Here is a 13,235-nt window from a genome sequence, read left to right on the forward strand (position 1 = left end):
TTCGACACCCTCTTTTGACTTTCTTGACACCCACAGGTACATGGTGTACATAAATTCATTTAGACACACACACATACACACAAATAGAAATAAATAAATAAAACTTGATTTAAATATAATTAGGAGGTAGACATCCTATAGCAATAGAGCCCTCTGGCGATCTAGTTGGCCAAAAGAGAAGTCCCACTGAAAAACATTTATAATTTTTTTCATTCATTCAGCAAGTATCTTGAGCATCTGTCTTGTGCTAGGTATAGTTGCACATTTCTCTGCCTTCCTGAAGCTTACAGTCTGTTTAAGTCAGTCCCAAGGTCCTATCCAGTTCATGGAACCACATAGTAGGAGGGGCTTGCACCTGTGAACTGTTGAATCCTTACTGCACACCATGCAACGTATTGGGCACCAGGAATCCATAGATGCACAGTCCCGTCCTCAGACTGTTCCTAACCAATGAGGAAAACTGACATTTTGCAAAGTCTCTTAGGGCCTAAAGGAGTGAATGCCCTGATGGATGTGGAAGACAGAGGTGACTGCTGTGTTGACTGCCAAGTCAAGGAGAGCCTGAGGAGGTGACATTTGAACAACATCTGGAAACAGGAGTGTGAGCTGCCAGAGCAGATCAGTCTCAGTGGAGAGAAGGACTCAGAGGGAGGTTGGAGGTCGTGGAGAGGCCTGCAGCATTTGGAGCACAGATTTCCCAGTGTGGCAGAAGCATGAGCAGCAAGAGAAAGGGAGAGAAGAGGGCAGTTTTGTGTCTGTGTGTCTGTCTGTGTTCATTGTGTGTCATCTATGTTTATTTGTGGATGTGTCTGTATTTGTGTCTCTGTGTGTGTGCATATGTGTATGTGCATTAGTGTGTGCATTAAACGCTCTTGGCAACAAATCAGGCTCTCCTCTAACTCAGAAAATTTCTTAGTTTCCTCATTTGTACAGTAACTTAAGTGGCCAGAAACTGATGGCTGTAGACCCTGCCCTCCGACATTCTGAGCCTATAGATGTATAGCCCATGGGGAAAAAAACATGGTTCAGAGCTGTGTGGTTTCCAAATCACCAATATCCATGTCACCTAGGAATCTCCAGTGCAGGTTCTCCAGTGCTCCCACAGATCTCCAGAATCAGAGGTCAGCGACTAGAGCCTAGCAGCCAACGTCTTCACTGTGGCTTCTGGGAAGTTCTCATGGACACTAAAGTTTGAGACCCTGGGTTGAGGTATCAGGTTTGTTACCCAGCATGGCTTTTGAGACAGCAAAGCAAGATCATTGCCATAGCTCAAGAATGTCGCCCATCTCTTGCCATGAGCCTGCATCTATGATTGGTGGTAACCCTGTGCAGCAACACTAACACAGCAAATGCCCGAGAAATTCACACAGCCCCTTCTCTGTGGTCTGTGTGCATGGGCCTAGAACATTCTCCTCAGCACCAAAGAGCCTTCCACTGGGCTTCCTTGCCTCCACCCTTGCCATCTCCTCTTCCTCTCTCTAGGCTATCCTTTCTCTTTGGACTCATCTCTCCTTTCCTGCAGGAGAGGACAGCCAGCCTGGTTTTCAGCGCCAGCATGGCGCTCCCAAGTGTGCTCTTAACCCCATCTTCAGTTAACTTACCCCAGAAGAAAGGCTGCTGAGGAATAAATGACCCACACTGATGCCTAATGAAAATGGATCGGCGTGGGGGGGGAAAGCGGCACATGCTTATAATCCAGGCCTTTGGGAGACGGAGGCAGGAGGAGGGTCAAGAATTTAAGGCGATCCTCGGCTACATAATGAGTTCAGGCCAGCTTACAATAACCTCTATCAAAAAAAAAAACTGAAACAAAAATATAAATGAAACAAACACACAAAAAATATTTGTGGAGCTATTGCTGCCACGGTTGCTGGGGCCTCTCTCTGAGTCTCAGCTCCCCTCTGTGGATCTACCCCAGATGCAGTCCAATCTTTCTGCTCCAGGTTGGAGCCAGGATCCAGTTAGCCGATGAGCACTAAGGTGCATCTTACTTTGGAGACGTGAGCAGCAGGGTGTGTTTTCAGTTGAGGGAGCATTTGCTTCATTTCCCAGGCCCCTAAGGAGTCCCTCTTAAAAATGTTGCCCCCTTACTCTCTGGCTTAGCTACCACCTGCCATGTTGGCTTCTCAGGATGACAGCTTCTCAGTGACTGGCAGTTGTGTGCAGGAACTCTGGAGTCAAAGACCCTCCTATATCCCAGTTCTGCAGCTAGCCAGCCACGTGACCTTGGGAATGCTTTTCGATTTCATTATCTGTAACATGAGGATAATGTATCTACTTCTTAGGGTTGTTGGGAGGAACAAATGAAGTGATGTGTGATGTGCCAGACGGGGCAGAGGAACTTGAATACACACATCTCAGCTACACTGATTCATGGAATGAATGGCTTTGGGCTTGGAAAGAGGCTGCAGCAATGTTTGTCGAGAGAAAACAGCCCAGGTTCATGGTTTGGGTGTGCTCATTGTCCTCGGGGTCATCTACCATTGAATTGTCCTTTAGTCCTGCACTTGGAGGAAGCCAAGAGGTCTGAAGTTCCCAGGGTTCACCATGGTTGCCCAGCCAGCCCTCAGAACTCTTTTCCTGGCCCCACCCAAAGAGGAAGCCCACCTCATTGCTTCTCAGAGAAGAAGGTGGACTCAGGAGCAGGTGTGCCAGCAGTCAAGACTTGCTCCTTATAAAATCCATCAGGGATGTGCCTCCTTGATAGAGCTCCCCCAGTTGGGCACTAAGTGGACAGTGCCTTGGCATCCAGTAACAGTGGACTCCCCCCAGATGGTCTTCTGGCCCCACCTGAGAGGCAGGCAGAAGCAGCCGGAGCTCAGCTGCACTTATCTCCTGGCACCTGGAGGAGGAAATGAAGGCGCAATTAACTGTACAAGGCGGGTGGTTTGTGCAGCTTAAGTTCAGATAAAAAGTTTAATTATCCCTAAGCCCTAATACAAATTAATTAGCCTCCCGTATTAGGGAGGTAAGCTTCCCTGCTCTTGCCTCAGCCCAGACATCACTGTGGATTACTGAGGACATGCTGAGAGAGGGGGCAGAAAACAGAGAGCGGTGAGTCCTGGATGCCCCCCCCCCCGTGCAGCACAGACAGGTGACCCCATGCCGGAGGGTCTAGGTGGAGTCCTGAGTCCTGTGCCTAGAACATTACCTTTGTTTTACATTTTATTTATGCTTGTATATTTATTGGGGACCAGAGCACACAGGTGGAGGTCGAGAGGACACCTTGATAGAGTCATTTTTCTCCCCTACCATGAGAATTGAAGTCAGGGTGTCCGGTTTGGCAGCAAGCCCCGCTACCCACCGAGCCATCTCACCTGCCCCAGGAGAGGCTTCCTTGCACCTCTAGTACACACCTGCCTGTCCAGGGTGGTGTTTTGGTGAGCTTTTCCGTAGCGCTCTCTCTCTCTCTTTTGAAATTCCACAGATAAAACAGGCCACATGTTTCCATTGGAACTCAGAGAACTATTACCAACTGTACCCCGCCCCCCACCATCATGCATGACACATCTGCCCGGGTGGACACTTGCTCCTGGCCATCATGGTCATTATCACAACACCCCTTGGCTGTTAAGTGACAGGCACGCTGCCTCTGTATCGCCACCACACATGGCCTTTACACGTTGCCTGAATGTTCCACAAACATTTCTTGAAACACACTGAGCAGGGGTAGGGGGATGGCATCCTTAGGTTTGCATTTTAAGCACATCTTTGTGTCTCAAAGGAGAAAGGAAGCAGACATAAGAAGTCATATTTACAGGCCTCTGCAGAAGTCCAGTCTAAAAATAACAGTGACCTGAGTCCAGGACGTACTTGATAAACACCTGTGAAGACCGAGCACTTTCACAAATAGAAACTCGTTTACTCCACTGTTCTACAAATGCCAGGAAGCCAACGAAGGAAAGAAAAGGCAAGAAATATGCCCAAAGTCGGCAGCTAGTAGCAAAGCCAGGAGCTGAGCCGTCGGCAGGCAGGCTGGCACTTGGGACCCATGCTTTTGACCACTACACCATACTGCTACTACTGAGGGCACAGAGATAGGAAGGGGAAGAGGGAGCCAATTCCTGCTGAGTCCTTAGAGCTCTCTTCCCAGGCCACCGTCTCCCTCGATGCCACTTACTCCTGTCTTCTCCTACCTGGGAGGTTGGAGGTAAAGGACAGCGGAGGGCTATGGGAAATAGCCCTGTCTAACCCCAGTATTCTGCCTCTTGCTACTCAACTGACATGAGCATGGTCTTGTCCTCTTTACACTTAGGCTTCTCATCCCTGCCTGAGATGGCGGGTTGCCATGAGCCCCACAGGTGCAGATAAAGTCGTCCCCGAGCACAGCTTCCAGTTTAGCCCCCCCCCCCCAATCCTCCTCCGCAGACCCACCCCTTCAGGCAAAATGTTCCCATTGTTAACAGAATACTCCACAAAGCTCTCCACCCTAGCGTCCTCTGTGTGGGATTCAGTTAGGCAATTCTATAGGCACGTGAGGTGCCTGGCCTGTGACACAGCCTGGAGATGCCATGGTATGCATCAGGAGTGGAGGAGAACGATTCTCTGGACCACCTTCTTGGGATCTGTTCTCCTGTCAGTCCAGCCTAAGATGCCATTAGGAGTTCAGAAGCTATCACAGTGATGGTGGGTGCTGGAGCTAAATTCCCTGGTGATTGCTTTTTTAAAAAAATATATATATATAGATTCTCATCAGCTATGTAAGTCATTGATTATTTGAATCAAATTCTGGTGGTATCATTTATCTTTGTTAAATTAATCTGGCTGATTTCACCCGTGATTACAACCTGTTAAAATCTCTTTGACTCCTAAAGACTCTATTGCATAGTAACTCTGCCATTTAGAAATTTGAAAAACTTAAGAACAATCAGTCATGGCAGCCTCTCCGTTATCATCTTTATTGGATCCAAATGAAAGAAGAGTAAGCAAAACCTCTAGTGAGCCGGATCATGTGGGTGGGGCCCGGATAGATCAACTGAGACTTGGTGAAAAGTCAAGGGTACAGCTGGCCCTCAAACCCAGCGAGGACCACAGCTCAAACTCCATCATATTCCAGCTTTGATCTCCTTCTGTGCTTCAGCCTTTTCCCTTCCTAACAGCAATGCGGTGTTTCCCCACAGCAGAAAACATAGCTGCCAGTAGCTCCAGAGAAGCTTCAGATTTCTTTAAAAGAGATTGGTCTGGTCCCAAAGGTATAGTCTGTACAGTCCAAGAATGATCGACAATAGCCATGCTTTGGGTTTTGAATGAATGCGTCTATCGAGCGTGTAGCAAGCAAAAGGAAAAGGAGTAAATAGCAAGGAACAGGTAGGTTGAAACAGCGGATAGATGGCAAAAACAACATCAAATCGAGTGAAAAAGCAAACAGCAGGTAAATGCGTCAAATCGAGGGCTTACAAACATCCAGCAGAAATTGACTGGGAAAGCTCTGTTGAGGCAGCCGGCTGGAGTTCTTGATTGAGAGAGTCCTGGACAAAGCAGAGTGTTCCCTCAGGTGAGGCTTCCAAGTAAAAGAACAAACAGCAGCAGAGGAACAGCATCATCACATTGAGCACTTACACTCATCCAGCAGAAGCAAACTGGGGAAACCGAGGCAGTCAGCTGGAGTTCCTGACTGAGAGAGTCTTGACGGAAAGACCTTCCCATCTTCTCCGTGGATGGGTTTCTGATTCCTGTTCCCACTGTATGCATTCTATATTATGGAATAAACAATAACATCCTCGGTTGGAAATAATTTATCTTCTAGCTGATCTCAAAGACACAATGTTTTAAACTCGTTAGCTATTTTGGTGTTTTCTTTCTCCTTGTTACAGAGTCAGGAGAAGGCAGCCTGCCCTAGGACAGAGAATTTTGTAGAAGACAAGGGAGGGTTTCCTCACTCCCAGAGAATGCTTTCAACAAGCTTAAATAGCATATGGCAATATACTGTGAGGTATACTACAAGGTATGATAACGGAGAAGGTAGAAAGATGCCAGCATCCGAAGCTATCAGGAAAATGCAAATCAAATCACACTGAGATACCACCTCACACTCACTACAGAAGCCATCATCACAAAGACAGAAAATAGCAAGTGTTATTTTAGATGAGGACATGTTGGACCCCATATTCATCACTGGTGAGGTTATAAAATGTTATTCTGTGCAAAACAGCCCGGCAGTACCCCATGCTGATAAATATTACCATGTGACCCTTAGCTCATGAAAACACAGTCATGAAAAAGTTAATACATGATTGTTCACCTATTAAGAAAACGCATCCTTCATAATAGATAGAACATGAAATCAACCCCATTGCCTGTCAGCTGATGAATCAGTTAACAAAATGTGACCTATCCTCACAGGTGAATACGATTGAGACATAAGAAGGAGTGAAGAGGTTTTGATACATACTAGCATGTGGTTGGGTCTTGAGAATGCTGAGTAAAAAGAAGTCAGACATGTGTGGTCCATGGGTGAAACATCTAAAGTACAGACAGCTACAGAGACAGCATCAGTGGGATGTGGATAGTCTCAGACTGCTAATGAATGTGTGGTTTTCACGGGTTTTAAAGATGTCTCATGGGTGGGATATAGGTCAATGATAGGACGTTTGTACAGGAAACCCTGGATTCATTCTCTAACAAGCATACACACACACACACACACACACACACACACACACACACACTCAACCAGAACTAAAAAAGGAGGAGGAGGAGAAGGAGAAAAAGAAGAAGAAAGGAAGGAGGGAGAGAAGGAGGAAGAAAGAAAGGAATGAAAATCTTCTCATTAGGGACTTCCGGTATAGCTCGGTGGTAGTGCACTTCTTTAGTATGTGTAGCCTTGGATTTGCTTCCTGGTCGACACAAAATTACCGTGGGTGGTAGAAGCACAGCTGGACAACCAACCACACTAGAAGCTGATGAAATAGACAACTCACATAGTTGAATGTTATAGTGTGTTAATGTATCTTAATAAATTGGCCAGAAGTAAATCTAGGGTGGGGACTCACTGGCCCAGCTTAGGGAAGAAGATACTTTATATTGAACTTGCTATGACTGGAGAGAATGAGAGCCGTGTGCCCAGTGTGTAGTTGGCAGCTTTTCTAGACAGAGTTCATATCATATTGTTGAGTGAGGGGCACAGGGTAGACTATGAACAGAAAACCAAGTCTACCACACTATTTGTAGACAACTTACATTCACCCAAGCATGAAACTAAACTTTTTTTTCTGAATTATTATGAGAGTTCTGGGGATATGAAGCCCATTCAATAGGTGGTATCAGTGGTACAGGCTCCGTTAAATGTTGTCCAGGGTCATTTAACTAGTTAGTGAGTCCTACTGGCCCAGGATATAAACCCAGGTCTGATTCCAGCTCTTCCCTCAATTATTAGGCCATGCTGCCTCCCTCTGGCTTTATGCAAGTTGCTGGAAAATTCTGGAACACACCACTGGAGACTGGACTTTAGATCCCTTCTTTATTTCGTTGATGTTTACTCCTTTGCTAAAGGAGGTCCTCCCAACTGAGCTGTGCACTTGCTTTGCTGGCCTAGGAGCACCATTGGTTATCTTGAAAACATGCCAGAAAACTAGAGATGGTCACTCAGCCCCTCCTAATCACTCCTCCAACCATACCACTCCCTCTAGCTTGTCAAGGACGTGAAGAACTGGGGCAAGATGGCATCCTGCAAAGTCTTGACAATGGGCCTCTAGCCATCCCCTGATCTGCCAGCCGGTTAACCTCACTCTCAAAACAAGAAATAAGGTTAAGTTGGCAAGAGGTGTGCATAACAAACCAAACACAGCTTATTTTCCAAGCGTTCACAAGCTGTCCGCTTAATAATCTGCTTTTGAATTCTGCCAGCAATCTGATGGCAGAAGTGATGGATGCCAAGCCCATTGGTCTGTGGTTTCTCGATTTAAAAATACCAACAAAGCAATCTTCCACCTCTAGTCTCTTGGTGTCTCTGCTGTGCTGTGATCAGAGATCACAAGCCGTGGTTCTGCTGCCCCCGCGTGTGCTCCTATCTCCAGAGTAGGGGCCGTGCACACCTCTGGTGGGAATCCACTGAGTCCAGCTAGGCACTTGCCCTCTCTCCCCACCCCCCAGGCTCCAGGCCTCAGACCCTTCTGATCCGCATCGGTCCCAGGCTTCTCCAGATGAAAACGCATTCCTCTCAACAGAGAAGGCAGAAGTGCCCGGGAGTGGAGTCATTCTGTTTTCTCCCCAGACCATCTGCCCAGCAGTGGGCATAGCTCCCCCTACCCTTGTTCTTTCTTCAAATGTCTAAAACAAGCACGGTGTTTTACTTAGCGTTTTCACCAGCCTCAGCCACTCTCCAGTGCAGCCTTCCAGACTCTGGCCTTCCGTCCCTGTGCCATCCTTAGTTGGCACCCACAGGTACCTTCAGTCAGTCATATCGTCTGAAAACCTCAACTAACATGACCTATTGCGTGGAAGCTGCTTGTCTCCATCACTGGGGTCGTGTGGACTTGAAACAATGAACTGCTTTTAGAGCCCCTCCCGCCCCCCCAACAGAAATCATGGTTTCTAGAATGCCTGCGGAAAAGCTAGTGAGTTTAAAGTTCGTAGGCTACACATGTCACAGTGAGATCCTAACATTGGTTACTCATGTTATTTTCACTTTATAAAGGGACCAGAGGCCCAAAGAAATAACTGTCCAAGGTCACACAGTTATTTAATGGAGGCCTAGGAGGGTCTTGAACCCAGATCATCTTAGTAAAAAACAGTCTAAGCCCTCAGCCTCCCTGCTCTCCTGAGTGTTAAGGCTGAAGAGGCAAATGGGGTCACAAAAGGATCAGAGCAGGTCCTAATGGTAGTGTGTGCCTGGGAAGCTTAAGCCAGAACCCAGGTCCCTGAACAGTGAGAAGGAAAACAGTCCCCAGAGACTGCTTCTTAAGGTTTTGAGGAACATACACGAAGTCATTCGTTTGTATATTCATTCACCCAACATTTGCCCTGTCCACAGCCCTCGAGTGTTCAGGTAAGGACCTTCGACTTCCAATGTGGCTAACCTGTCTCCTTCCACATCCTCCATGGAAACCCAGGACACCTGGGTCCCCTAAGAATCACTATTTTTAAGTTTCATCTTTTTAGCAGCAAAGAGTCCTGGACATGCTAAAGCTGTTTCTGTTACAGACACAAAGGGCTCATGGCTTTGGCCAAGGATGTTATCCCAGCTCTTTCCTTCATAAGGCCTTTAAGTTATCTCAGTAAAGAGGAGGCCAAACATAACTGCTGTGGAGAGCATCTTACTGATTGCAAGAAGGAGGCTCTGGCCAGCCTGCCAGGCGCTGAGCAAGGGCTGGGACATGTTGGTCCTGAGGTCAACAGCCAGCATGTGAAGCACTTGAGAGAGCTCCAAAGAAAATTGATTGTCCTTCCCTCCCTCAAAGCCATCAAATGTCCATATCTCCTCAGTTAGGGGTGGGGACTAGCTTGATCTTGTGGAGGCAAACACAGCTGCTGTGAGTTCATGAGTGCGGCCATTCTGTTGCAGCCAGAAGACTTCAGTCATCCCCAGCCTCTGGGTCTTGCAGTCTTCCTGTCCCCTCATCCATGACGATCCCGGAGCTTGGGAAGGAAATACGACATAGGTGTCTCATTAGTGGCTGAGCACTCCCCGGTCACTTATTCTCTGCACTTTGACCAGTTGTGAGTTTGTGCATTAACCACCATCTACTCACAAAGAAACTTCTCTGATGTGGTCTGAGAACTTCACTAATCTATGAGTGTAGAGAGAAGAGTTTAGAGAGCAGTTTGATACTATGTCCATTTACAGAAATAATAGCAGTAGGTTCACATCTGGGGCCTGTGAGCTCCTCAACCATGAGTTCTTGGCCAGATTTACAGTACCAGGCATGTGCTTTCCAATTTGTGCTGTCCACACACTCTCCCCTAGGTTGTGGTCGACCTACCAGGAGCCATAACAGAAAACTGACTGTCCCTCCCCACCAAAAGTCATCAAATGTCTATAACTCCTCATTTAGGAGTAGGGACTCATAGATCAGGCCTTAAACCCAAACAAAAGTTCTTGGTTACTCGCGTAACATTCATTCTGCTTTGATGTCCATGGGCATAGTTTGCCATGCTGGCCATTATTGCAGTTCACAGAGTTCACAGCTGAGTAAGACTGTTATTGACCATGCACCCCCCAGGAGCCTGCATAGCACTTCCTAGTCCTATGAAACTGGCCAGCAGGGAGGAAGCTTGCTGGTCAGTACCGACTTGATTTCTCCATGCCCTATGACCAATGTGTGTGGTGTCTGCAGCAACAGAGTCTTACCAAGTTCTAGTGCTCAGCCAAGAGCAATGGTAATAAGCTGTGTTGTTTGGGGGGTCTCCAGGACACCCTTGGCTGACAGCTCATATATCATATACATGAAGCTTATAAAATAGTAGGTTGCCATATCACTTCTTCAAACATCTTTGGAGTCAGTCATTCCTCCCCCACGCCTCCTTGCCCTACCCTTTTATCCTTCTTCCCACTTATACTTCTCTCGATGTGAGTCCCCTTCCCCGTCATATCCCCTGTGTTGCACTCTCCTCTCTCCCTGGAGATCCTTCTTCCCCCGCCTCCCACCAATGGTCCCTTTCTGGTTTTCTGAGTTCTACAGATACTCCAAATTAAACACAAATCTAAGATTTGATGCTAAAACCCATAGATGAGTGAGAACTTGTAACATTTGTCTTTCTTGGCCTGGTTATCTTTTTACCACCGAGTTTTTCAATGTCACATTTTCTCATGTGTGGTCTTCCTTATAGAAACGTGTCTCCATGAGCATACAAGTTTTGCCTCTTTTGCTCTAAGGTTGTATCACTGGCCCGTGTAGATGCTGTGAAATGTTGATGAGTAAATCAATGAATGTGTGAGTGAGTGAGTGAACGAATGGCTGAGAAGCCTCGCTTGTTTCCCAAATGGCCCCTTACCTCCTTACATCCTCTCTCTCCTCCCCGCCCCTCTCCCTCTCTCTTACAGATATGGAGACATGGTGCCTAAGACCATCGCAGGGAAGATATTCGGCTCCATCTGCTCCCTGAGTGGTGTCCTGGTCATTGCTCTGCCAGTCCCTGTGATAGTCTCCAACTTCAGCAGGATCTACCACCAGAACCAGAGAGCAGATAAACGCAGGGCACAAAAGGTAAGCCTTAGAAGCAGGGTTGAGGGAGAGAAGGAGAAAGGGTGGGGGACTCAGGCAGGTTTGCCGGGCCTGGATTCTTTGGAGGATTCCTGCCCAGACACTCTCTGGCTTGGAAAGATAAGGCAAGTTCATGTCCCTTTCTACCCACCAATGTCCTCAGTTCCAGCCCCAGTCTGCTGCTTCAGAATGCAACAAACTATCACTACTGACACATGACTGGATTGTCCTTTTAAGTAGTCTATTGAACTGACCCATGCTCCATTTCTTCATGCCCAGCCATGGCCACCAAGCAGATCCTGGTTCCTCCTTTTCCCATACCAGAGCTTACCAGGAAACAAAATGTCACTTTAATATCCTGTTGAGGGCCTATACAAAAGCAAGTGACAAAAATAAATGTGCAAAAAAGAAAAATGACCAATGTGAGAGGAGAACACTCTGTGGCCACTGCGTTCTGGGTCAAGTGGAACATTAAATGTTAGTAGACACCAGGGTGCCATGTGAAGTCACAGAACTCAGCTGATGACTGGAGAGTCAGCATCAGGCTTGGGGGGAGTTCTAGGTTCTGCCAAGTCTGTACTTAGGATGACAGGTAAGTGAAATATTGTCTGCTTATACAGAGCAAGATGTCCGTCTACAGGCTGGTATGCTCAGAAGCCTCTTTTGCACTTGGCCTTCAGGCTTCTCTCTGGGACAGCACAGACACACCACCAACCCCCAGGCATCTTCCAGAGATGGTTCCTGCCAATGACTTTTGCCGGGATCCCGTATTATTAACATTTGCACTGCTGTGACAAACACCTGTCATACATAATTAAAAGAAATAATTATTTTGACTCACAGTTTCAGAAGAATTAGTCTGACTGCTTGGCCCCCCAAACATCATGGCAGCAGGGGGAGCAGGTGGTGGAGATGGTTCCTCACCTTCTGGTGGACGGGCCGCCAAGAGGAGGGAAATGCCAGCACTCGGCTGTCTTTCTCTTTTGCCTTTTGTGTTTTCATCTAGGCCCACAGCCCACTCACATTAAAGTGGGTCTTCCTCGGTTAATTCTCTAGAGAAGCGCCATCACAGACACTCCCAGCGTGTGTGTGCCTCACCAGTCTCCTAGGTGATTCCAAAGTTAATCAAGTTGGCAAAGACTAGAAGAGAATCTGGAGCCGGGGGTAGGGAGGATGGGGGAAGGGTTGTTTCTATTTCCCTTTCAATCTGGGCTGAAAATGGTACCCTTATTATCTCAGCCTCTGGAAGTCATGATCAGAGTCTCAGGTACAAAGAACAGAAGGGCACCTTGTTGGAAGATTGGCTTAGACACAACAAGGATTTTGTTCTCTGTTTTATTCTTCCTTCCATCCCTTCACTTCCTCTACAGACATTTATGTAAGCACCTTCCATGTGACAGGCCCTGCATCTAGATTACTTGTTCGCACTTGCAAGAATAACCCCTGGGTAGCAGGGCCTAATACTGGACAAAGTGGTCTAGAACCTCAGGACAGGTCTGTGTGGACTGACTGTAACAAAGCCACAAGTTTAAGCTAACTCTAAAACAATGGTTGCATAACAATTTACTTAGAACAGTAAATAATATAATCATATGCCAAGCCTGCTTGGTCCCCAAATCCCGAATATGACATCTTGTGTGCCATTGTATCACCTCCGCCTTACCATCCTACACCTGTGCCTGGTCTGAAACATTGCCAGCCGTAAGGTCCTTCTTCTGACACCCTCTGTCTCCTACAGCATCTATCTTCTATCTCCTCACCCAAGGTCAAGGTCTCCCCACTCCCAGACACTCCAGAAATGGAAGTCTTATCTCTCTCCCTGCTCAAGTCAGCTGGTAAATGTGAACAATGACTAAATTCATCACACAGTTCTAAATAAAGAGGCAGAGAAAAACCGGGCTCCCATATCCAAACTCTGAGGTCCAGAGGGCCAGGGAATCCTGTGGCACACTCTGCCCTCACATCTTTTAAACCTGGGCAAGCACAAACTCAGGCTTTTCACAGAGCTGCTAGGGTTCTCAGACGTGCGGGGCTCGATGGTCACAGCCCCTCCAGAGGTAGCTCTGCCCTGCAGCCACCTTCGCCTGCCTGGCC

General features: G+C 47.3%; 1 protein-coding gene across 2 annotated transcripts in view; it reads left to right on the forward strand.

The window, feature by feature from the left end:
- Kcnd3 (potassium voltage-gated channel subfamily D member 3) overlaps positions 1–13,235 on the forward strand; it is a 212,505-nt gene that overhangs the window by 189,963 nt on the left and 9,307 nt on the right. For both annotated transcript variants that reach the window (XM_028889920.2, XM_028889922.2), the window contains exon 3: positions 10,982–11,144. In XM_028889920.2, the coding sequence (XP_028745753.1) occupies positions 10,982–11,144 (163 nt within the window). The remainder of the gene's footprint in view (positions 1–10,981; positions 11,145–13,235) is intronic.

Source organism: Peromyscus leucopus, chromosome 6 (genome assembly GCF_004664715.2).
Source record: "Peromyscus leucopus breed LL Stock chromosome 6, UCI_PerLeu_2.1, whole genome shotgun sequence".
Taxonomy (NCBI): Eukaryota; Metazoa; Chordata; class Mammalia; order Rodentia; family Cricetidae; genus Peromyscus; species Peromyscus leucopus.